This window comes from Mus musculus, chromosome 13 (assembly GCF_000001635.26).
Source record: "Mus musculus strain C57BL/6J chromosome 13, GRCm38.p6 C57BL/6J".
In the NCBI taxonomy this organism is placed as follows: domain Eukaryota; kingdom Metazoa; phylum Chordata; class Mammalia; order Rodentia; family Muridae; genus Mus; species Mus musculus.
Genome location: NC_000079.6, coordinates 115,029,657 through 115,054,276, shown reverse-complemented (window position 1 = coordinate 115,054,276; position 24,620 = coordinate 115,029,657). Strand labels below are relative to the sequence as shown.

The 24,620-nt window shown below is 38.8% G+C and overlaps 1 protein-coding gene across 1 annotated transcript in view; it reads left to right on the top strand.

Annotated features, from left to right (window-relative positions):
* Itga1 (integrin alpha 1) overlaps window positions 1-24,620 on the top strand; it is a 143,886-nt gene that overhangs the window by 47,688 nt on the left and 71,578 nt on the right. Inside the window, exons 2-6 of the mRNA NM_001033228.3 lie at window positions 4,874-4,994; window positions 18,892-19,004; window positions 23,084-23,172; window positions 23,283-23,394; window positions 24,114-24,241. Coding sequence (NP_001028400.2) covers window positions 4,874-4,994; window positions 18,892-19,004; window positions 23,084-23,172; window positions 23,283-23,394; window positions 24,114-24,241 — 563 coding nt within the window. The remainder of the gene's footprint in view (window positions 1-4,873; window positions 4,995-18,891; window positions 19,005-23,083; window positions 23,173-23,282; window positions 23,395-24,113; window positions 24,242-24,620) is intronic.

The window sequence follows — 24,620 nt, the reverse complement described above, 5'->3', positions numbered from 1 at the left end:
TGATATCATTATATGGAGAAATTTTGCTTGTTTGAAAAGAAACATGAATTAGACATAATTTTTGATGGCAAGTATGGTCTTCCTGTGTTTGAAGTGATGATGTCATATTCAGACCCTTTCTTTCTGGACTCTCTGATCAGGCTCCATTATGGTCCTGTTTTCTTCACTGATTTCCCATACCTTTGCTATTAGAGGGTTTTCGATCATTTTCATAACCAGAAAGCTATAAAAACAATCCTTTCAACTTTCAGATTGACTACAAAGACGTTATCCTATCCTTGTTTTGGCCAGATCTTACTACAATTCCAGCCATTTTCCCCGTTTTTTATGGCATCCGTGTACCTCAAAATTAAGATCCAATTACTTAATGCACGAAGGGTAAATTAATTAAGATTTCAGAGACAACACTTTGATATTGTAAAGTTGTTGTATGCGACAAGGCAGGAAGAAAGGGGCTTATTCTGGAAGTCAGCACTTTACTGTTAACAACTTTATTATCACCTCTCATGTTCTACGTCATCATTTCAGTCTTTAGATTGAAGCTAATGTTAGTTATGAGTTCCCCTGTTGCTAGGTTGGAACAACATCCATGAGATGTTATTAAAGGAAAGTAATGGTGTTAGAATACATTTTATTTGCCACCATGGATTTAATGTTCACTTGCCTTGGTCTCAGAATTTGCAAGGTAGAAAATTTCATTAGCTGTTATGTAGTCCCATCTGCATGACAACAGATCAGCATTGCTGGGCCAGATGTTTAGGCCCAGGCTTTCCTATTTAAGGACCAAGCACACAGGCCACAGTGACTCTTCTTGGAACTGGGAAAGAGAGGAACATGAAGTGTGATTTCCAACAGAGTCCGCAGTATCTGAAGATGCCCATAAGCTTCTACCTTCATTTGGATTTTTTTCTTTTACTTTTTCCTTTCCAGTTCACCCCTCAAATATTCCAAAGCTCTACAGGGTCAAAAACTTTCATTGGCCAATTGTACATCCTTCTTAGATGGGTCGTATTTTTCATCCTTATTAATCTGACCAATTCAAGAGTTAGTTACAGAAAGTCCATGATTTGACCTCAGGACACCCGTATTGATATCCTAGGTCTGCTGTTAGACAACCTTTCCGACGTTCAATTTCCTAACATACAAATAGAAAGTAAAAACTGCCACCCCATCTAACCAATTGCTTATATGTTCTTTCTATGGAAAACTATTTTAGAGCAAATAAACCCAGACCTGGAAGCTATGTATCTGTTTCTCTCATTTATTACCTTGTACAGTAAATTCCATTCTGGAGCAAAAAGTAAAAAAGAGAGAGAGAGAGAAAGAAATACAGTAAATGATTTAATTTACAAAAGATAGCCTTCAATATCACCTCCCTCCTCCTCTTTTAAGTACTCTACACATAACATATGGCCGTGCTTGAAAAGGCGCAGACTCCTTCATTTCTTTTCTTTAAAAACATGCATTTCCATGACGTCTTCCAAGAAGTTTGGTTCGAGCTCGGTTGCCATGACTACTTTTCCATACCAGCCTCTTGAACGTCCTTCTCAGCCAGTTGCCACCAAAGAAGAGATTCCTCCTCCTCCCACTCTCCGAGGAGACAGCACTACTTGAACTAATTCTTGTTAAGGAGAAGACACTCACTTCCTTCTGAAGTTGTCCCTGGATTACCTGTCACCAAAATTTTTCTAGTTTTAGGGAGAAAAACAAACAGTGATCAAGGCTTTCCACCGGAATTATAGAATCCCGTGAAAAGATGAGGAGGCTTCTTGGGTATCGAAGCTCACCCTCGTGATACTGATGCGACTGGGACCTATAGTACTGTTGGCAGGTTTAGTAGAACGAAGCAGGAGGAGTAAGACGTGGCACCAGGTATAAGTATTAGAGAGCAAATTCTCGGGGGTCACGTGAATGAGGCTAGCGTTCCCTGTAAAGATCTGAGTCTAGATTGAAAGTCTAGTTACTTTCGAAATTTCCCCTGTCTGAAACTTTCAAGCCTTTCAGCCTGTTTTGTTTTATGTTTCTTGTTTGTCAGGTTTCGTTTTTTTTTTTTTTTCTTTCGTTGAGACTAAGTGCCATTCTGTCTCGCCGCTAGAACATAAAGTTCAAAGAATATCTACGATAATAAAACGAGCACTGAGCCAAGTTAGGAGATGCTACTTTCATTCTTTACCCGTTCCTTTAAATCGTAAGGACAAATTGTAAACTACATCTTTTTAATGTTATCGCCTGTGCTACAGGCTCCTTGGTACCTCAGAACACATAAAAGGGGCAGATTTACAATCACTTGGAGCAAACTGCCTGTCGAATTCTAAGGACAGGAAAAGGGGGGGTGTGTGGTGGGGGAGGGATGCAGCACCCACCCTTAGAAATTCCATGCAACACACAGAATAAACAGACCCAGGAACACCAAACACTCTTGGTCTCATGTTGAGGAGCAGCAAAGTCAGTCACCTTTAGGAGAGAATTTCAAAAAGAAAAAGAAAAAAAAAAGAGATAATGTGATGGAAATATGAATCCATCAAAGGAGTCAAATTGACCCTGACCAAAAAAGAAATGCTTTCCCCATTTTGTCTAACACTTGTTGATTCCTTTGAATGTTGATCAATTCTGCTGCCTGCATGGACATGGTGGAAAAGAAGCAATGTCACAGGTACTTCTTAAACCTGAAGAGGAATATGGCCGTGGCGATCTGATTCATGAAATCCGGGAGGTAGCTGAAATCCACAAGCACCTGGGTGATGGCTACGGCTGGCGTACAGTCCTCCGTAGTAGTGTTCTGCTCCTTACATCTCTTAAATGATTGCTTTCAGTTATGGACAATTTCAACACCACAAGACATTGGCAGTGTCTAGAGATCATATTGACTGTCATAGCTTACAGAACTCCTCTAGTGTATCATGTGCATTGGGGCTATGAATATGACTAAACGCCTTTCAGTACAGCGCCTTATGACAAAACTGCCTGTCGTGCCAAGGGAAACCACACTGTGGAAGCAATATTTTGTGTATTTCTTATGTGAAAGAAATAATCTATTGAAACTGTTCAAAACATTAAAACCTAAATATAACAGGCACACTCATGCACTAGGGGCTTAGAGCAGAGGGTGTCACTGTTGAAAATATCTATCTAAAAGAGGATGTAAGGGATGGTACCCAGCTGTGCTCCATCGCCCTTGAGGAGTGAAGGGGAAATGTACATAAAAGGATGCGTCCTGGCCATCCACTCTCTGTCTACTTCCTTCGTGCCAGCCAGGAAGACTGCTTCATGTTTCACACCCATATTTGTCCTGCGTGTTTTACTACTCACAGAGACTCTCCCAAATCCTGGGTAGAAATTTTCTTCTCACTGCCAAGTCCCATCCATCTTCCCCTTGCTTTGGAACTTCAAAAAGTCTTCTTTTACCCGGATGAATGGCTGCCAGCGCCTCACCAGCCACAGCTGACATCCTTCCCTCTACAGCATGTTATCTTTCAAACTACAAATGTGTGACGGCCCATCTGTGCATGTGGAATTGTGCCAGAGTTTTATAAAGGGTAAAAAGATGAGAAAGATGGTCCCCAGTTTAAGACTTTCACAGTCTAGGGGCAAACTCTCTAATAGATAATAATAACATAAATAGTATTTAATAGTTATCTTGGTTAGAAGTTTCTTTAAAAATCAATGAAGAGGTTTTAGGAACTCAAAGATCAAGAAAGACCATATAGATAAATCTACACATGAAAAGCATGGATGTTTTCTTCTGCAAATATTTTCTCAAAATTAAGTTAGAATCCTGTGCAATCATAAACACTTATTGATGTTACTGCAATTTGAAAACTGTGTTAGAATAATCTGGAGTTAGAATATATTTATGAAAATGTTTAGAGTGAATAAGAGCCAGGAGATTAGATATGTCAAATCTACCCAGTCCATAGGAATAGGACAGAGAAGTTTCCTAATCTGCGTGGTTGAATCCAGTTTTGAGAAGCTGAGTTTAATCATTTCCTAATATATCTTAGACTGTGCTGTTATTGTATAAGGTGGGGAATCATTGAGAAGAATTGTTAGTTACATTTAAGAGATGGATATTGAAACTTGTAAGTATATTTTCAAAATTAGGATCAAAAGAAGAATTTGGTACCCTGCACCTGAGCTTGCGATTTCAGAACCTTTGTACATGGTTACTCTTCTTGTAAGACTTAAAAAAACAAAAACCTGTATCACAGGAAAATTAAAGAGATAAGCTATCAGTGTAAAAATAATGTTTATTGGGCATGGACTAATGAGAATATTATTTAATTTAATCTAAAAAGTTTATGAGGTTATCATAGTCCACACTGTTGCAAGGAGATATCTTTGTATTACTACAAACTTCCATCCTCTGCTTGATTCCATAGGAGAAGCAGAATTTATCTCAGGGCTGAGTAGACAACCCTCTAAAGACCATCAAGAGGAAAGGCAGTTTCCTTTCAGAACCAGTATGGAGAAAGCTATCTCAGTGAGGCTAAAATGCAACTGCCTGCATCTTCAGAACTTGCAGTGGGGAAAGGATGCTTTTTAAGATTCCGGATGATCACGTTTACTGTAGGAATCACTTCTGGGAGAGTATGTGCAAACTCATGAGTCATCTTTAGTTTCTGTGACTCCCGCTCAATCCTGGAATTTCACTTCTGGAAATGGTACAGATGTTAATTTCCAAACATCTTTGAAGCCATCTTGTTGATGCTCAATGAGCAACAGCCTAACAGATCCTTCCTAGAGTTCTCATACTATGATTTCAAAGTTCTTTTTCATAAGAGCACAGCTTTCATTGCTAACACTAAGAATGCCTTCCATAATCCAAAACATAATGCCAACCTTATGTAACGAGACTTTCTTTCCCCTCTCAAAGTTATCCTAGGCGTCTGCATCTCCTTCAACGTTGATGTCAAAAACTCCATGAGCTTCAGTGGTCCAGTGGAGGACATGTTTGGATACACCGTTCAACAGTATGAAAACGAAGAAGGCAAATGGTAAGCAAACAGGGCTCTGTTGTTCTCCAGCTCTCTTACACAGAAACGGAATATATTTTCGGTGTGTTTTATGAATGGAACATTAACGGAATGACTCATTTGAGCTAGAAAATGTGTTCTAGTGGGTCGGTGATGGAAGCTGACATGAAATCAAAGAAGCAGCATTCCTTAGAACTTTAAACCACGTTTAAAGGAAGTAGTTGCAGATTTCTGACGGTTAACTCTTAGAATGACCTCAAGGGAGATTCTTATCCCAGTATTCAGTAACTGGGTTGCTTTGGCAAGTCTTCCTGGTTTAATTCTTATTCTACAGTTACTTGAATATTTGACTGATTCATTAAGAAGGACAAGATGGGAGGTCAGATGCCCAGAATGGGTGACTATTACTGTAGTTGCTGAGGGCTTAGGTTTATGGTTTTTTGGGGGGTTTTGTTGTTGTTTTGTTTTGGGGTTTTGCTTGTTTGTTTGTTTTTGTGCTTTGGTAGTATACTAAGTTTTGTGTATGGATGACAGTGAACCATACTAAATTTCTAATATATACATTTAATACTGTGAACATTTGGTTAACTTTATTATAGATAAGTTGGAGTATATTTAACTTTTAATAGTTTCACAAAATAAATAGTTTAAAAAATAGAACTTTTACTTTTCATCCCATCTAATAGTAGTCAACACAGGTTTCTAAATTTATATATTAGAGAACTAGGTATGAGTTAGTTAAGTCTCTGTTTATTAGTTTTTAAAAGCCCATTTTTTTCATAGCAAGAGACTAGTATTGTCTAGGATAACAGTAATATGCCAGTTCACAATTATTATTTCACAGTCAAAATGTATGTTTTGATTCCTTCTCTAGACTTTTTAAGTTTGGTAATAATTCCCTAAAGATGATCAAAAGTAATAATGTGAATTTTCACATTTTCTAAGTATGAATGTTGTACTCTATGTATATATTACTATTTGTGAGAATTTTGCCAAGATTTCTATGAAGTTTTACATACTCTTTCTTACACTCCCCATACCTGACCCCATGCTGTTTTTGAAGTTGAACAAAGTCATTCTTTTAGACACCAGACACTTACACTTTTCTGAAAGTTGTGCCTGCAGTTACAAAAGCTCAACCTATGGGGGAAAATGTTGAGTAGGCCAATTAACCAGGCTTCTTTTTGCTATGTCATGAACACATCTAAAAGTTGATTTTTTACCTATCACTGATAGGTACATTCATGTATGTATTAAAGAAAGCTACAGTGAGAATCAAGCTTTGAAGACTAAAAATACCTACTTAAAGGACAATCAAATACTGGCAAAATGTTTTATAAAGCTTCTTTTTAATGTACCTTTTATTTGTGGGGCCAATGATTGAGAAACTGAGTCACTCTTGAATGGGGTCTGGCTGCTATGATACATCTCATTCCCAGAATCTTTGTGTCTTCTCAGAGGTAAAGATCTAGATGAGAAAGAGACAGAACAAACAAATGCAGAGATTAACAATAAAAATCAAACTAGTGAGGCAAATGTTGCTAATGAGATGTCTGAATGAACTGATACTGAACTGGACTTTAAGCACACAATGAATTCTAGAGACATTTGTGAGACAGTAATAAGGGCTCAGCCTTCTTTTAAATCTGAGACCATGTCTTACAGATCTTGCTTCATGCATTAAATGTAAATGAGTTGCAACTACTTCTTAGAAGATGAAGACTTTTTCTTTAGCCATAGCTGAGTTGGGATCAATTAAACAACAAATATGTCCTACATATTCATCATTGTTCTAACTCTATGGGAAATGCAAGATTAAAGAAATGGAAGCTTATAATTCAGAAGTATACTTGAAACAATTAAGAAACAACAGTAATTGTGACACACTGTGAGCTCCTTAGTAGTTCAGGAAGAAGAAAACAGTTCCTTGTTTGTGATCTCAGTCTTGAAAGATGACTTATCTGTGGATAAGAGGAAACAGAAATGTCACTCCAAGCTGAAGAGTCACATAAGTAAAGGTGGACCTTCAAAGACAAATAGCAAATCTTGGGACCAAAAAGGGGGCATGGAGAAACCACTGAAGGCTGTTGCATTACATGTCATTTTGGAAATTAGTGTAGATCGGAGTGAATTGCCAATGAATTAGGAAATCAACCTGCAAGCAAGAATCCAATTTAGTACTTAAGAGATAAGACTGTAGAGCATGGTGAGACAGCCTGAAATCCTAGCACTTGGTGAGACACTAAGATGGGAAGGTCACTAGTTCATGATCATTCGCCATCATATGAGGAATTCAAGGCCCACATAGACTACTTGAAATATGCTTTCAAACCAACAAACAGAAATAAAACAAACTAATACTAGAGATAAGGCCCAGGGCTGTCCTAGGGCTGATTGGAACCAAATAAATGTCTATCCAACATCAACTTGACCGAATCATTAAGTTTTGATGGAACTTTAGAAAGAAAAAGTTAAGATATCAAAGTGATGAAACATATTCCAAAATTTCGGCATTGGATTCTTGGAAAATGGGGAACCATTGATAGAGATGTATTTGCATACATATTTACAGAAATGTAAAATAAATCTTCTTAGAAAGTTGATGGGTGGGCTGGTGAGATGGCTCAGTGGGTAAGAGCACCCGACTGCTCTTCCAAAGGTCCAGAGTTCAAATCCCAGTAACCACATGGTGGCTCACAACCATCCATAATGAGATCTGACTCCCTCTTCTGGAGTGTCTGAAGACAGCTACAGTGTACTTACATATAATGAATAAATAAATCCTTAAAAAAAAAAAAGAAAGTTGATGGGTTTATTTTTAAACAGCTTGGTGTCTAGATAGTTAGAAACTTTAAAATAGAATACAGAGAGGTGGAAAAGCATATCTGTAAACAAACATAGCAGAACAGATGCTTTAATGCCTGGCTTTAGTGCCCAGTCTCTACCTCGTATCCTGCCCTGTGTCTCACATGCGCACATGAACCTATTATGCACACAGTCATTACCTATTGACTAGACAGCTAAATCTTGTTTGACATGCCGTTCCCTTCCATGAAGCACAACTACATGAAAGTAAATAAAGTGTAGTTCCCCTCGAGAAAGGCATCTGCTTAAAGCAGTGCTAGAAATGCATCTCAAGACTCCCTGGGCTTTTCCCTTTATCAGAAATACATTAAAAGGTAAATTTTGATCATGGCCATTTTCATGGTTAGCACCATGTATTACATATCAATATGTACGTGAGGTCTTGTAAGCATTTTGGGAGTATATGGAGATATACTACCTGTTTCTATTTTAACATCTCCTATTTCCCAACGACCGATTTGGTATGAATAAATGAATTTAAAAGTAAGAAAACATCCATCCCAGAATGTCTGAGCTGTAACAGGTGACGTGGTGGCCAACAGTGGCTCTAAAGAGAGCCAGACATTGGTGATGGAGAAACATGGTTGGATATTCTGCAAATGTTTTTTACAATCAGTCAAAAGGCAGGCTTGCTCTGGAAATATACTATAGAGTAGCTCACACACTTTCGGCAAGGTGGATTCCAGTGTTTTAATTTCTGCAGGGATGAACAGCATCATAAGTCATATTTACAGCCCACATTCTGGAAACGTATCCAACTTAGGTCTAAAAAAAAAGCAAAACATAAACAAAAAACAGTTTGACTCATCTTACCTCTTGACGGTATCATGCCTAAAGAAGGAATTCCTTTGCGGTCATTACACATGTTTGTAAGACATTGTTTACATTCTGTTGAAAGAATTAAAATAACAGGAGCATAGCTTTATGTCCCCTTTACCTCCCAAGAGTTCATCACCAAGACTAATTTGCTTTATGACGTTTGCCCAGAAACCGCGTGTTTTCTCGGTAACAGACACACCATTCATCCCTCGGGTTAAGATTAGTGTTGCTCATCATGGCGAGCATGAGTTTCAGCATCCAAGTGATTGCTCTGTAGTTCACGAGAATCCAGAAGAGCCAAATTGGTTAAGAGTCTCACAGTGAAGAAATGTGATTAAAATATGCATGGCCCCACATAAGCTTTCCAGATTCCCAGACTCTGTGGAAAAGCAATGTCTCAGGCATTCAGGGAAAATACAAGATGTTGTTTGGGGCTTTCCACTCTTCCCTCCCAGTCTTTTTCTTTTGCTCTGGACCTTTTTTTTTCCCATAAATCAAACAAATTTTATTTTATTTATTTATTTATTTATTTTTATTTTATTTATTTATTTATTTATTTATTTATTTTTTGTTTTTCGAGACAGGGTTTCTCTGTATAGCCCTGGCTGTCCTGGAGCTCACTTTGTAGACCAGGCTGGCCTCGAACTCAGAAATCCGCCTGCCTCTGCCTCTCGCGTGCTGGGATTAAAGGCATGCACCACCACACCTGGCATCAAACAAATTGTAATGAAAATTTAAAATATCAAAGGTAAAAATGTGTTAGGTCTACACTTGGAGGCCATGTCATCTACAATGCAGCAAGGATGGGGGATGATGATAGACTTTTTAATTGATGTCCAGGCTACCTGTCTTCGAGACTTCTGTGACTTTGTTCTCCCCTACTGAATATCAGGTTAGAAGTAAATAGATCCCTCCAAACTCAATCTTCAGCTCAACGTGTAGCAAAACTCTGCTGTCCTTTGAATTCTCCCTGGATGACTCTAGATTATGCTAGGCAAGGGTACCATGGCTTGTGTGACTGGTATTCTGCATCCAAATGTATATCTTCTAGATATAACTTACTCAAGCTGGAAGGGGAAAGACTTCCTAAAGTTCTTCCCTTAAGAGTTTAGTGTAATATTTACTTTGCATTGTTTAGAATGAGTCTTGAAACTGACATTTCCTCTCTGCTAAAATTGTTTTTGTTTTTTCTCCTTTTTGGCTTAATTCATTTCCAACCTTCTGCCTTTTTAAAAATCAAGATCAGTATAATGAATAGGGTCACTGCACAGGTTTCATCTTTTTGAGATCACAAAATGGTTATTCCACTCATGAAAGAAAAGCAAAACCTGGCTGACAGAGGTTTGTGACAGCCTGAGAGTGACTTTGGTTGGCTCTTTTACACATCAATCAAGAGTTAGGTTTTACAAAGTTCTATGGAATAACATAAGTATGGAAAAACCCTCTCCATGAATTTTCCCTGTAGAATGACATCAGAGATCACCCACTCTTCAAATAAATATGGTCATGGTTACAGGAAACAGAGCGTCTAATGGGAATAGCACATTTTTCCTTAGCCCACTAAGCTTTTATTATAACTGGAACTTTTACATGGAGAAAATATATTTTCTCTAGCCTTCATGATTCTTGGCTTGATTAGCTGTTTCTGTGGAGATCAGTAAGGAGAGCCCCAACACATTTTATCTCTTCCCCTACAAACAATTCATTTCAAAATGTTGTATATAAAACCAAAATATATGTGGGGGCATGATAGTGTGCTCTTTGATTCCTGCACTCAGGAGGCAGGGGGCTGATGATCTCTGTGAATTTAGGCCAGCCTGGGCTACATAGTGAGCTTCAGGCTAGCCAGGACTTCAGAATGAGAATGTGTCACAAATGAAAGACAAAACGCCAAAAATGAAATGAATTAGTAGAGATGAGTGTGACAAGTTGACTTGAGTCAAGAGTTCTGTGACTCGGGTTTTCGTGCTGACCCCAGGAAAGATACTGCAGTGATAGTCTTCTCATTGACAGGAAACTAAGACAGTGAATGGCCACAGGGTTTGTACAGCAAGCATATGTCAAGACCAGGTTGGGACACAACACCCTCAGAGACTCAGCCCAGTTTCTCCTAAGAAGCAATCCCTAGAACCTACGGAATGCGTTGTGTGACCCAGAGTCCTAAATGAACATTCTAGAAGCAAAATACCCTCTAAAACAGAAAACAGAGCAAAAACGCCTTCACCGTCCAAGAATCTCAGTTTTTCATAAAACTACAATCAGATCCACTTATTTGTCAGTCATCCATTTTTCAGCTAAAAATTTTGATTAATATTTTAATTAAATAATCAATTAAACAAATCTGTATTAATGTATTAATAATTAACATGACAGGCTTTTAATTTATTAATTTTATTATAAATTAAGTAATATTTATTTATTCAGCTAAAATATTTATTAAATTCCCATTTTTTATAAATAAAACCATCACCCGCACTAAGTAAACAAAAATTGCTGATATTGGGGACCTGGAGGAGACACACCAAACAGATGATCAATTTTTAAAGGAGGTAAGCTATACTTTATGACAGAAAGGTGGTCAGTATCATGAGACAAAAGAACAATGTAGTCCAGACTGGGATAGCATGAATTCCAGGAACCCTCCACTCATACTTTTCTTGGATCTTGCTATTTTTAGGCACTTTGGGGGAAATGAAGCTTACTTAGGCTTAGAGTGGTGAGCTATGTGTGATTCAAGAAGAACACGCTGGCTGCCAGAGGAAATAGGCCCCCAAGAAAGTAAACAACCATTCTATGTGCTATATCCTGCTGGTGCATTCTCTACCACTGGTTGCAACCCCTAAACTTCCTGTCTGGGTCTTCTACCGTTTTCTAAACTGACACTTTGGTTGCCATTTTTTCTCAGTATTCACAGTAAACCTTGGCTATAAATGCTATATCTTCAGGTTCCAGTTCCTTATGTTTGCTGGTTAGTTTCTCTTGTGCTAGGGGCGAAACATCATCTTGACCCCTGCCCCTGTGATCTGGTAGCTTTATTCAGTTGTTTGCCAGCACTCATTCCTCCCATCATTTGACCTTTTGGTCTTCATTCTCCTGCCTCCACACATTCTCTGGGCTGTTCACAATCTCCATCTCCTTCCATCTTGTCATTCACAACCTCTTTGTTAAAAATATACCTTTCAGGACTCCATTTTCATCCATAGTGCAGATTTACCAGGCTAATACTATATTTTACTACTAGTGGGTTCACCCAAACACATTATATCTGTTCCATTGACATGATGGAATTTGGGGAACGGAAGAGATGTTGAATTTGCATAGCCCATCCATTATAGAAATGTACTTGACTCTGCAAAGTCAGCTATTTCTGAGTGGATTCTGTCACTTCAAGTCACTTTACAACTGCACTATTCTATTGCCTGTCCCTTAATTTCTCCAAAATGACTATAGATATTTTAAAAAGTAGGAAGAGGGGGATATGAGTCCTAAACTTAAAATTTCTTCCAGTTTTTATTATATAATTCTTTGTTTATTGAGATTATAATAACATTATTTTCCCCTACTTTTTCCTCCCCTATACGTCCCATGTATCAACCCTAGCATTGCCTTCTTTCAAATTCATATCCTCTTTTTTCTTTCTTTCTTTCTTTCTTTCTTTCTTTCTTTCTTTCTTTCTTTCTTTCTTTCTTTCTTTCTTTCTTTCTTTCTAGACTGTGCTTGTGTGTGTGTGTGTGTGTGTGTGTGTGTGTGTGTGTAATTTGCCCCCTCCCAGTGCTACTAATTAGTATTGGATAACCATTTGGTGTGTTCTTCCCTGGAGGAGAAGACACTTTCTCTTGTTCTCAGCATCCCTTTATTGCCTGTAGGTTTTTTTATCGGCTTGGGGCCTCATGAGCTTTACCCTTCCACACTAGCATGTTTGTTGTTGTTGTTGTCTTTGTTCAACTCCTGTTTAGGCAACCAGACCCAATCTCACAGCAAACTTCTTGCTCCTTTGGGGGGTCTTACCCACAGATCAAAGAAACATCTCTTTGCAACAGAGACAGTTACAGAACACTACAACTACTCAAAACACCAAGTTCTGAAGCCCAGTCCCAACTGATGTGTCTACAACACAATTCCTGCACCCACATCTTAGGGATCACTCTGCAAGAGGATGAAGCAAGATTGTAAGAGCCAGAGGAACAGGAAATTTGTTTCCTGTTTTCTTCTATTGTTGCTGCATAACCAATAACCTCGATACTGACATAGTCACTGCTTCTTGTAATTTTTCAAGATTCTGAGGGTTATATTTTCCTCCTGTCCCCTGAGTTTATTCGTTTAGCTTTAGTATTTTGGCTTCTCAATCACATGGTCCAGGGTGGCTTAACTCGTATAAGTCATGTCCTGTGAACAGTGTCAGTAAAATCATGGTGTCACAGATAGCAGAGAAGGAAATAGGTTCAGAATATCAGGTGAGATTGGAAGCTGAGTCTGCAGCCAATTTATTTCAAGGAGCTCAGCTAAAATCAAGGGCATGAGGCTGGGCTAATAAGTTTGAATGTATCTTTTCAACAAAGTTTGAAGAAAATGAAATGTACCCTGGAGTCAACCTTATGTGTAATGAGTGTGAGGCAGAATGCAGAAAAACTCGTGTTCCTGGAGAGACGGTAGTCCCTGACTGCATAAGGAGTGCAAAAAGGAACAAGTTCGACTTTAAAATAAGGGATGCTCTACTTCAGAACTCCAGCTAGCCCAGGTAGGAGAGGTCCACAGATGGCTGGAGTTCTGCACTTCGCTGATGGAGCTCTGAATTTCCTTGCTTGAAGAAAATGATCACTTTTCACCCATTGAATTTGAGGTTGTTTGTTTGTTTTGTGAAATGAATGAAATAGAAATGAAACTGATAGTCTTGCAGATAACATATGTCACTTTTGGGAAATTGAAGGTAGTTATGCTATGAAGTAGCCCATTCTGCCCTAATGAGGCCGAGAGACCACACACCAGCTCAGAGCTTCCATTCTCTCTTGCCATTCTGAGCCTTTTCCCTTCTCTGACTTCTGTGACAACCCTGGTTCTGCATTCTCTCTCTCTCCCTCTCCCTCTCTCTCTCTCTCTCTCTCTCTCTCTCTGGTCACTCTTACCTAATTTTCTTCTTCCACAAACATGTCAGGTTTCAGGCCTCTCTTTTTTTGTACTCTTTCAAGGAGGTAATATTTACCTGTAGGCTTTTCCAGGCTCATATATATGTATGAGTATATATATATTTTTTTTTCATATGGTCTTGTTAGGGTCCAAGAATCATTGACTCAAGGAGTACGCAAAGGCAAAGAGTGTTTATTCTGCAGAAATTACCAGCATGTTATCAAAATGGCGACCACCTGAGGGGCTCATTGGCCCCCTTTTATGAAGGGCTAGGAGAATTTCTCCAGAAGGATTAAGTAACCTCTAATATGATTGGTAGGAGCAAAGCAGTGACATTAGTACAATTCTGATTGGTCACCATGTTAGTTTTGATATGTTTGGTGGGAGTTCTAAGATGTTCTCCAACAAAGCTGATCACAGTTGCCTATGGAAAGAACCCATTACTTATTTTTTCTTTTTATTTCTATTCACAAGATTACTTTCATCCCCTTTATGTTTTTCTTCTTCTAACTCCATTCTTATGTGTACTTAGAAATAGCTTGAAAGAATCTCTTTGAACCACTTATTTTTCTCTTAGCTCTTTTGGGAGGAATTCAAGACTAAGCAGCTTAGAGCCTAAATATTTATGCATGAGATTGGTTCTCTTTCCTCTCTGTTTCCTTGTTTCAGATCTCACCTGAACTTTCATCTTGTCTCTCTCACCTCACTTCCCTCCAATTTACCCACAACAATGTAGGCAAATAGGTTCCGCATGACACTCCTCTGTAAATGGAAGTCATGTATGGTGACACACACCTATAGGCCAGCACTTGGGAGGAGGAGGCAGGGTGAGCACATATTGTAGGCTAGCCTGGGCTACCTGGTAGGGTCCTGCCTCAAAAATGAGTGGATGGAAGAATACATACATGCATACATACATACATACATGCATACATACATACATACATACAAGTTTGATGGTATTTAAACTTAGTTTTTAATACAATCCATAATAACATCCATGATTTGAACTTCATCTAACTCTTCAGCCTCAGCTTCTATCCAGCTACACTGAACTCCATGCACTTCGCAACCAAGTGATGCTTTCTTCCTAAGACTTTACTGAGTCTGTGCTAAGTTCAGATTCATGTGCTGTTGTGATCCACACAATTTGCTTCATGCTTCAGTTTTAAGACACTTGAGATATTGTCCTTTATTTCTTTTGTATCATTATCCCATGGCCTGGTTAAATGTCAGATACATAGCTTTTGTTTGTTTTGTTTTGTTTGTTTGTTTGTTTGTTTTTGTTTTGTTCCAGTCAGGTCTTAAATAGCTCAAGTAGGCTTCAAGCTCACTATGTAATGGGAAATGGCCTTGAACTTGTGATCTCCTGTTCTTCCTACTGATGCCACCACCACCAAAGCACCAGGACATGCACCCCCTAGCTAGACTCTTCTCTTTACTTATGTGTATGAGCGCATGTCAGTATGTGTGCCAGTGTCTACAGAGGACAGAGATGGTATGGGATCTCTTAGAGCTTGTATTTCTGGCAGTTGAGAGACACAAGATGTGGGCACTCAGCACTGATCTCAAGGCTTCTAGAAGGGCAGCAAGTGCTATTAACCACCAAGTCATCTCTCCAGCCCGATTTTCAATACACATTAACTCATCTAACCTCATGTTAAATAGTTTCGATAAGAGTGATAATTTCTATAGACTGGTTCAAACCATAAAAATAAATCTATGCAGATATATTGCATAAAACAAAATACTATAAAAACCTACTCTTCACGCACTGTGTCGTGGTTTTTACACACTCTCTTTTCAATCAGTGTGTCACACAGTTTTTATTTGTTTAGTAATCTGAAGTAAAGAAACATCGTCAACAGAAAGAACGAACACTAAGGTAGCCCATCACATGACCTCAATGCTTTTCTACACCTTTAGCACATCTTAACTGTGCTAACTTCTGTGATGATCATGTGTGATGAGTATGTGCTCTCATTTGATTTGTGGGAAAAAACAAAACAAAAAAATCCTAAGACACAAACAGACTAATCTTAAACCAGATATCTAGTAGACACCAAAGCCACACTTTGAATTCGAAAAGCTTAGCACTGTAGCTTAGCTCATGCTATCTTTTAAAGAGAGAATTTAATTATTTAATATATGGAAGGCACTTAGGCTAGTGTCTGGCACATGGTATAAACTCAATAAATGGTGGACGTTATCAGTGCTACTATAATGAGTTTAATAATTTGGTTTCATCTCCTTTAAATCAGACCAGTGTTTCACTTAACTAGCTGGGGTTCTCTTGGAATTAGGCCACAGATATATTTTCATTCTGGAGTGTCCACTCAATAACTTCTGGTTTGTGTGCAACACAAGAGTTTACAGAATAGCCCTTCAATAACCAATTACTCTTGCTGTCATCCTTATTTCTTAACTTTCCCTTAGCGTTGCTTTTATGTATCAAACTTTTCTTCCTTATTTTAGAATACTTTTAATGACAACTTTCTAGAAATAAGAACTATACCCTAAAAGATTGAAATATTCTTAGTTTTCTTTATCTACATCAGAAATTGTTTAGCTGATACAACATACTATATGTTTAAGGAATTCTGTTTAATACCTTGGTATTTATAATTTTCATAAGTTTATTTGTATTAATAGGAACTCTTACAAAGAATGTATAGAAAATAAGCCCCATCATTTGTCAGTGTGACAATTTTCCCAGTGTTTAAATTGTTTAAGTGTTTGTACCCCTATATAAGCTCTTGTTCCTTCTTTGGCCCTTTCCCCCTTACTAAATCTCCCATTTTGTCCTGAGCATCTCTTCCCTGACAAAATTGCCTGCTTCTGCGCCATCTGAGTCACAGTCTACTAAATGCATTCCATTGTGCCCATGTCCCACTTAATGTGATGATTCCAGACATGACCAGGGCAGAGCACAGAGGGACGATCACTTTCTTTGACCAGAGCATCTATTTCCAGCAATGCAGCCTAAGGTCACATTAGCATTTTTGGCAGCAAAATACACCCTTGGCTCATGCTGTTATGCTGTCAACCAAATCCTCCATGACTTTTTCACATGAACTCCCATTAAATAAGGCTTCCCACATCCGGTACGAATATAGACAGTAATGTGCAGTCTGGTGAAGTTATTTACATAAGTTCCTATTAAACATCAGCTAATCTATATTTATTATTTTAGAATATTGAGACAGATTTCTATTCCCAGCTATATATAGATATGGTTTTAGAATACTTTATTATTATTTTTTTAATGTGTCTTCTCTGAACCCATAAGAACATAGTCCCAGACAATCTTTAAGTTCAGAGTCTTACAGTTTGTGATAGAGACCTAGAGGCTAGCTATATTTCTTTAGACATCAACACATCATCAGATAGGATCCACCCAAGGGCCTTACAAATCCTGTATACTGAAATGCCTTTTCCTGACGATATTCTGGGAGACTGTTAAGTGAATGCGCAGATCTGAACCGAGCCTGTAGTGGGGAAGAGCTAAAGCATGGCAGTTGTCTTCATCAATGATGGAGTCTTTCATTATGTTGTCTCAAAAGACACATGCTTCAGCCCTGGGTCTCAAAACTCTCATGCTTCGGCCCTGGGTCTCACACTCTCCTGGCTTCCCGAGTGGTCATAGCTAAGACCTTCTCACACTAAATCCCAGGATGAGCTCATGTTGATGTTTCCTGCTTGCTTTCTCTGAAATTGGCAGTTTCTCGTGGGAAAAAAAATCTACTTATACTTGTGTGCTTCATAAAGCAACTCGGTAGCAGGCTTAGGGGTGCTTAGTGTGGCAGTGATAGAGAAGACCATAAAGCGAAATCTATGATATCTCATACATCATTTTAATTATTTAAATTACTTTTGTTAGTACACAAAATGATTTTGTTAGTACACCCTGTTTATCTATGTGTATCATCTACCTTTCCGCACATGACTTCATTTCTTTTTCTCCTCACCCATCCTGATGACTGCTCTCCTCCCAGACAAGCTCTGGCAGTTTTAAAGTCACGTGTGCATCTTTTAACTCTAGCTTCTGCCTATTAGACAAAACAAGATACTTGTCTTTCTCCCCATCTCCCTCCTTTTTGTTTTAATTCTCCTCCAGCCCTACATGGATCCCCCTTGACCTTCGTGTCATATATCTAAATCTGTATAAATAAAGAGATGATTTTAATCTAGCTTCTATGTACAAAAGAGAATATAAAATGCTCGTCTTTCTGAATCTGTCTTATTTGGTTTCACACAATATCTGCTTCTCTTTTCCAGCAAATGGTATCATCTCGTTCCCTTTCACAGTTGAAGAAAATTTCATTTTGTGTGTGTGTGTGTGTGTGTGTGTGTGAACTATATATTTTTACGCTATCTGGTGAGGAACATCAAGGCCAAGATATGGATCTTGGCTATTGTAAAGAGTGTAGTAAGAAACACAACCGTATAATCATCTCTGTTGCATGCTGGCTTACAATCCTTCACCTGTGTACCCCAGAGTGGAGGAGCTGGACCACATGGTAATGCAACCTGTAGTTATTATTTAATGTGTACTTCTTGTTTAATGTTTAAAGATACTCATTATTTTAATGTTATGTGTATGGATGTTTTATCTATGTGTTTGTCTGTATATAGTGGGCACGTACTGGTCTCAGAGCCAGAGGAAGGCATCAGAGTCCCTGGGGTTGGAATTAAAGATGTTTGTGAGTCACTGCGTGTATCCTGGACTTCAAACCCGGGTCTTCTTCAAGAGCAGCCAGTGCTCTTAACCACTGAGGGATCTCTCCAGCCTCATCGCTGATTTAGGAAGGACTTTTACTGATTTGGAGTAGCTGTAGGCAATGCAGTCTATGACGATTTCCTTTTAGCAGTTCTTGTTTGTTTTCTTAATGATAGCCATACTGATTGCTGAGATTTACAGCAGCACTAGCAAGCTGGAACTCGAGGGTGACACTCTGCTTAATTTAGACAGAATTAAATTACCAACAGGGTCATGATCTAGTAACGTGTATGGGAGCAAACGTCGACTGTCTTAGAATTTACCATAAAATAATTAAAACAAATGTATTCTCCTGCTTAAGATTTTCAATTGCTTCTTTTCAAATTCCAGGGTTCTTATTGGTTCTCCTTTAGTTGGCCAACCCAAAGCAAGAACTGGAGATGTCTATAAGTGTCCAGTTGGGAGAGAGAGATCAATGCCTTGTGTGAAGTTGGATTTACCAGGTGTGTAAAATTAAACAGTCCATCCTAACTTGTGCCCATATTCTCACTGCAAACAACTTTCAAGTGACCCAAGAAAATACTAAAATTAATAAACCATCTTTCTGCATTTGACATCTGGAATTCATATAGAACGACTTTGTGTCTCACTCAGTCCTTAATTTATTTCAGTAACTCATCAGGAAACAGCCATAGAATTGGAATAGCTTATTCGATTTGTAACTTTACCTCTTACCCTACATTGTTCAGTATCCATTGAAAACAAGTGGTTTGCCAAATGGACATATCTACCACATTCCTCACACAAAATGCAACTTAGTATCCAAGTTTATAAACTGAATGAGAGAAATTACAGTAATTAGGTATATTAATGATTTTTTAAAATATGAAACATAGGTATATCAAAATAAATATGTCTTCATAAAAATAGCACTTTGAGTGTGGCATGACTAGAAAATTACCCCTAAAGTCTCTATCTAGAGCTTTTTTGGTATCCATAAATCGTTAAAAATGATTAAATGATTTATGTCTACAAGTTCTGCGGACAGTGTATTTTCCAGTTCTCCTGTCTTCAATTTCTAATTTCTTTGTTTATTATGAGCATTTTCCTTCACATTCATGAACACAGCTACCATGCATATTTGAATACCCTGGTGCCTGATCACTGTAGCACCAAGGATACTCAACATTTTTTCTGTCTGCTACCTTTCCTTGAGGTGAGAAAATACACACACACACACACACACACACACACACACACACACACACACACAAAACTTCTCCTTAGTTATTTATATTTTTGAAATATAAACTGGATTTTAATTATAAGTATTGAAATCCTTATCTGTTATATTCCTCTGAATGTTCTAATTTTTTAAAAAATACTAGCAGGCAATTTATTTGGCAGAGCACATTTCCCCGATTCTGATTTTTTTCAGTTAGAATTGTTAAAGTTGTATTTGGTTCTTTCTATTTCCCCTAGGCTGTGTGGAGTCCACTCTTCACATGGCCCACTCAGACTATACAGAAAAATAGACAGAGTACATAAACATATATTGTAATTGCCCTTATATGGCTTCTTTTCTAAGATACTCCTTGCTCCCTTTTAAAGATGCTGTCATTGACCCTAAATTTCTATCTTCTTTTTGTTCAAGGTAGTAAACCTAGAACTCCTGTTTGAATTTTATTACCTAATAAGGTATTTCTTTAAGGAAAAAAAGAAAAATAAAACCAAAATGAAACACCAAACCAGTTATTTAACCCAGTGCCGGCCTCTTCTAAGTACGGACTCTATGTAGCATCTGTGAGCGTCTTTGCCTCCTCCTCTAGGATTTATACTATTATTTACAAAATGATTCTTTTTGATAACAACTAGTCCCCTATTCCTGGAAACTAGAATAGTCTCCAAACTAGTGCAGAGGTTTTTTAACTACATCAAAAACAGTTGGAAACATTTTCTTTTCTTTCTAACATTTTCTTTCTTTTTAAAAAATTAATTATTTTATTTAATAATATCCCAAATCTTGCCCCCCAAACCTGGTCTCCCCTTGCAGAGTTCTTCTCCCCACCCCCCCTTCACCTCTGAGGGGGTGCTTCCGGACCCCTGTATTCCCCCACTCTAGGGCATGAAGTCTCTACAGGATTAGACATATCCTCTCCCACTGAGGCCAGACAAGGCAGCAATCTACTACATATGTTTTTGGAGCCTAGGACTAGAGTATGCTCTTTGGTTGGTGGCTCAGTCTCACAGAACTCCGAGGCATAAGACTTAGTTGATACCATTGGTCTTCCTGTAGGGTTGCCATTCCCTTCACCTCATTCAATCCTTCCCCTAACTCTTTCATAGGTCCCTGACCTCAGTCCAGTGCTTGGCTTTTAGTATCTGCATCTGCCTCAGCTGCTGGTAGAGCCTCTCAGAGGACAGCCATGATAGGCTACTGTCAGCAAGCACAACATTGTTGTGGTAAATGATTAATCCTCTGCTCCCAGCAGGTGTTCATACCTCTTCTACACCCACGCAAGTGTTTTAGATTCACAAATGAAACACACACACACACACACACACACACACACACACACACACACACACCAGCTTATTTTTAATATGACTCAACTAGCTCAATGGCAGGACCACTCCTGAACCTCCACGTGGCTAACACACTCCCCACCAATATTCCTGAGTTAATACTTACTAAATCTATGTTTTATCTTTGCTGCCCTGGACCCTGCTGCACAGCCCCATGGGGCTTCTTTCCTCTGCACCTACCAGTGTCCTCTGTTTTCTACACCCCTGTCATGGCGGAATCTTCTTTTCCCTGTCTCCTGCATTTTGGGGGGGGGGGGGGTCCGGGAATCCTAAAAGTCCCACCTCTGTCTCTCTGCCCAGCCAGCAGCCGCTGGCAACTTTATTTCCTAGTCAGAGCCAACTGGGGGCAGGGACCCTCAGTGAGGATGTTTGGGCTCCATTGTGATTTCAGGAGCTGAATTAACCCAAACAATACAATATGGCATCAGTAATAGTGTCAGGGATTGGTGCCCACCCATGGGATGGATCCCAAGCTAAGCCAGTCATTGCTGGGTTTGCCCTTGCACTTCTTGTAGACAAGTCTTATAGGTGGCTTGGTGTCCCCATCCCTCCACTGGGGCTCCTAACTGACTACTGAAGTTGATCTCTTCAGGTTGCTAGGAAACATTTTCAATATCCTCTAATTGTCATAGCAATGCTGATTCTGGGCAACCCTCATTTAAAGTCTCAAATCTAGATCTTTTGATACCAATGTACACAGTAGCTCAGCTCAAGATCCTTTGACTCATAATGCTTTGTCAGGGCTTTTTTTTTTTTTTTAATATCACAATCCCTTTGTGCATATGTTATGTTTTTCTGGTTTTGTTTTTTATGCATTTCTCTGTGTGTGAATGTGTGTGTTTCTGAACCTATGTACTTTTCTTGTGTCTTTTCTTTGGCTTGATTTGATTGTTTGTGTTTTATCTTATCTTACTAATTTATTTTATCATCGTTCTTTATTTTATTATCATTCTTTGGATGCTTGCTTTCTAATGAGAGAAAGACAAGGTGTGGATTTGCCCGGAAGAAAAGAGAGGCAGGGAGCAGCTGTGAGGGGCTGGGCAAGGCAAACCACAAACAGAACATATTTGAAAAAATATCTATTTTCAATAGGAAAAAAAATAGAAAAAAAGTGGTTTCAAAGCAAGGCTGACCAAATCCTTGATCAGAACCCAGTTCTCAGAAAGTGAGATGGACCATCCAGGAATCTGTTTCCTTGTTGACTGTAAGTCTGTAGGTGAGGGCGTACGCAGACACGAACAGTACTAAGAGTCTTTCTTGAACTCAAACTGTGCCCCTTTCAACTATTTATGCTTCTTGCACTCTGAGCAGAATCTAGGCGCCTTCCCTTTCCTTGTCAAGTCTTTCTTTTTGAACGTGAATGATTAAGCAGTGTTCTTCGCCAGTTTGGTCAGGTCGGAATGCGATGGCCCATGGTTCCTATTTGGACTGTCTAAAGTTCTCCTTTCCTGTAGTCTCTTCATCCAACCTGCCTGGACACTTCTCTAATCCTGACACAGCTTTCTTTGCAGCTCTCCTGACATCCCTATGAATTTCAAAGTCACGATAAAAACATTTTTGTTTGACTTCCCTGCTCTATGCAGAGCCGGTTCACCTTCCAGAAGTTACATTTTGCCTTGGTTGTTTGTAACAAAGAACATCAATTATCGCTAGCTATACTCTTATGCAACTGAATATTGCATTTGTTTTAATTAACAAAAACGTGTGAAAACCAATCCCACATTCTCGTTGCCCTGCTAGTTCTGCATTCTTTCAACATCCAGCCAAACTATTTGAAACAGTGATACAGACAAAGTCTCCGGGACATGAGCCAGCTCTTCAGCCTTAACTTGTTCATTATATTTCCCAGTACCGGGAAGTCTATTTAGTTGAACCAGAACAAGAATGTGCTATGCGATGAGCCAAGCAAATAGAATGTTTTAATGAGGAGACACTTAATTTCATATTATAAAACATATTTTCACACTCATGAAATCTTGTTGTTCTATTTTTGTAGTTAACACATCGATTCCTAATGTCACAGAAATAAAGGAAAACATGACATTTGGATCAACTTTAGTCACCAATCCGAAGGGAGGATTTCTGGTGAGAAAGAAGAGTGATAAGTGTCATAAAAATGGGAATGGAGTCATTTATGTCTTGAACCCTGTTGTATAATGTTCAGTTTTAAAAGCTTGCATTTTTATTTTTCAAAGGCATGTGGGCCCTTGTATGCCTATAGATGTGGACATTTGCATTATACGACTGGCATATGTTCTGATGTCAGCCCTACATTTCAAGTTGTGAACTCGTTCGCCCCTGTACAAGGTACACATTTTATGCAATATTCGTGCATGTTTGAAACCATAAGCAATGAATGAGCTACATGTCTACCCAAGAGTACACCAAAGGCTTCCCGGATTTCATCTACCATCATTCCCCACTTAGGCAAACGCTTGACTTGCTAGTATATAACCAAATTTTGCTCCTACTTTTGGAATTGATATTAGTATAAATAGCCTTAAGGATTATGCTTAAATTTCACAGCTAATACTATCATGCTGGTTGTATGAAAACAGTGAATCTCTCTGAAGAGAATAACTTCCTTTGAGATGTACAGAATAAAAACAGTATGATGAGGAAATTCCTCTGTGTGTGTGTGAAATTAAAGTAGAAGGTCAGGCAGTGGTGGTGCACACCTTTAATCCCAGCACTTGGGAGGCAGAGACAGGTCAATCACTAAGTTCGAAGCCAGCCTATTCCACAAAGCAAGTTCCAAGATAGTCAGGGCTTCTCAGAGGAGGATGGAAGGAAGAAAGGAAAAGTGTGTGTGTGTGTGGGGGGGGGCACATTCTATGATACAAATTCCAAACTGAGTATAACAAAAATACAATATTTTTTCACTAAAATTTTTCTAAAAATAATTCAAAAACAATAGGTGCGGTGAGCGCCTCTTTTAGGATGGGTTTCTTCCAGCCGGGGAGAATACTTCAGCTGCTCCTAAGAAGGGAGATGTCTAACCCGCACACCACTTTCCTCTGTCACAGAATGTAGCACACAGCTTGACATAGTCATCGTCCTAGATGGCTCCAACAGCATCTACCCCTGGGAAAGTGTCACTGCCTTTTTAAACGACCTTCTTAAGAGGATGGACATTGGCCCCAAACAGACACAGGTATGTGACCCTGTGCTTTCATTCCTACTGCCTAAAGAATGTATAATGTGTAGTTTTTGACTGGGCAAGTGTTTGAGTAGCTCCCTTAAACTAGATGTGTGCTGTTTCTACTTTTGACTTGACTGGAACAAAATGATTTTTAGCGGGGTGTGCTGGCATATGCCCTTCTTTAGTCTCAGCACTTGGGAGGTAGAGGCAGGTTTATCTCTGTGAGTTCAAGGCCAACTTGGTCTTCATTGCCAGTTCCAGGACAGCCAGAGCTACACAGTTGACTACGTTAAAAAAATCAAAGTGATCTTATTTTTTAAAAAGACAAAATGCTCACATTTTAGATAAAACAAGCTGAAAACTCCATATCCAGACCTACTAGAGAGGTGAG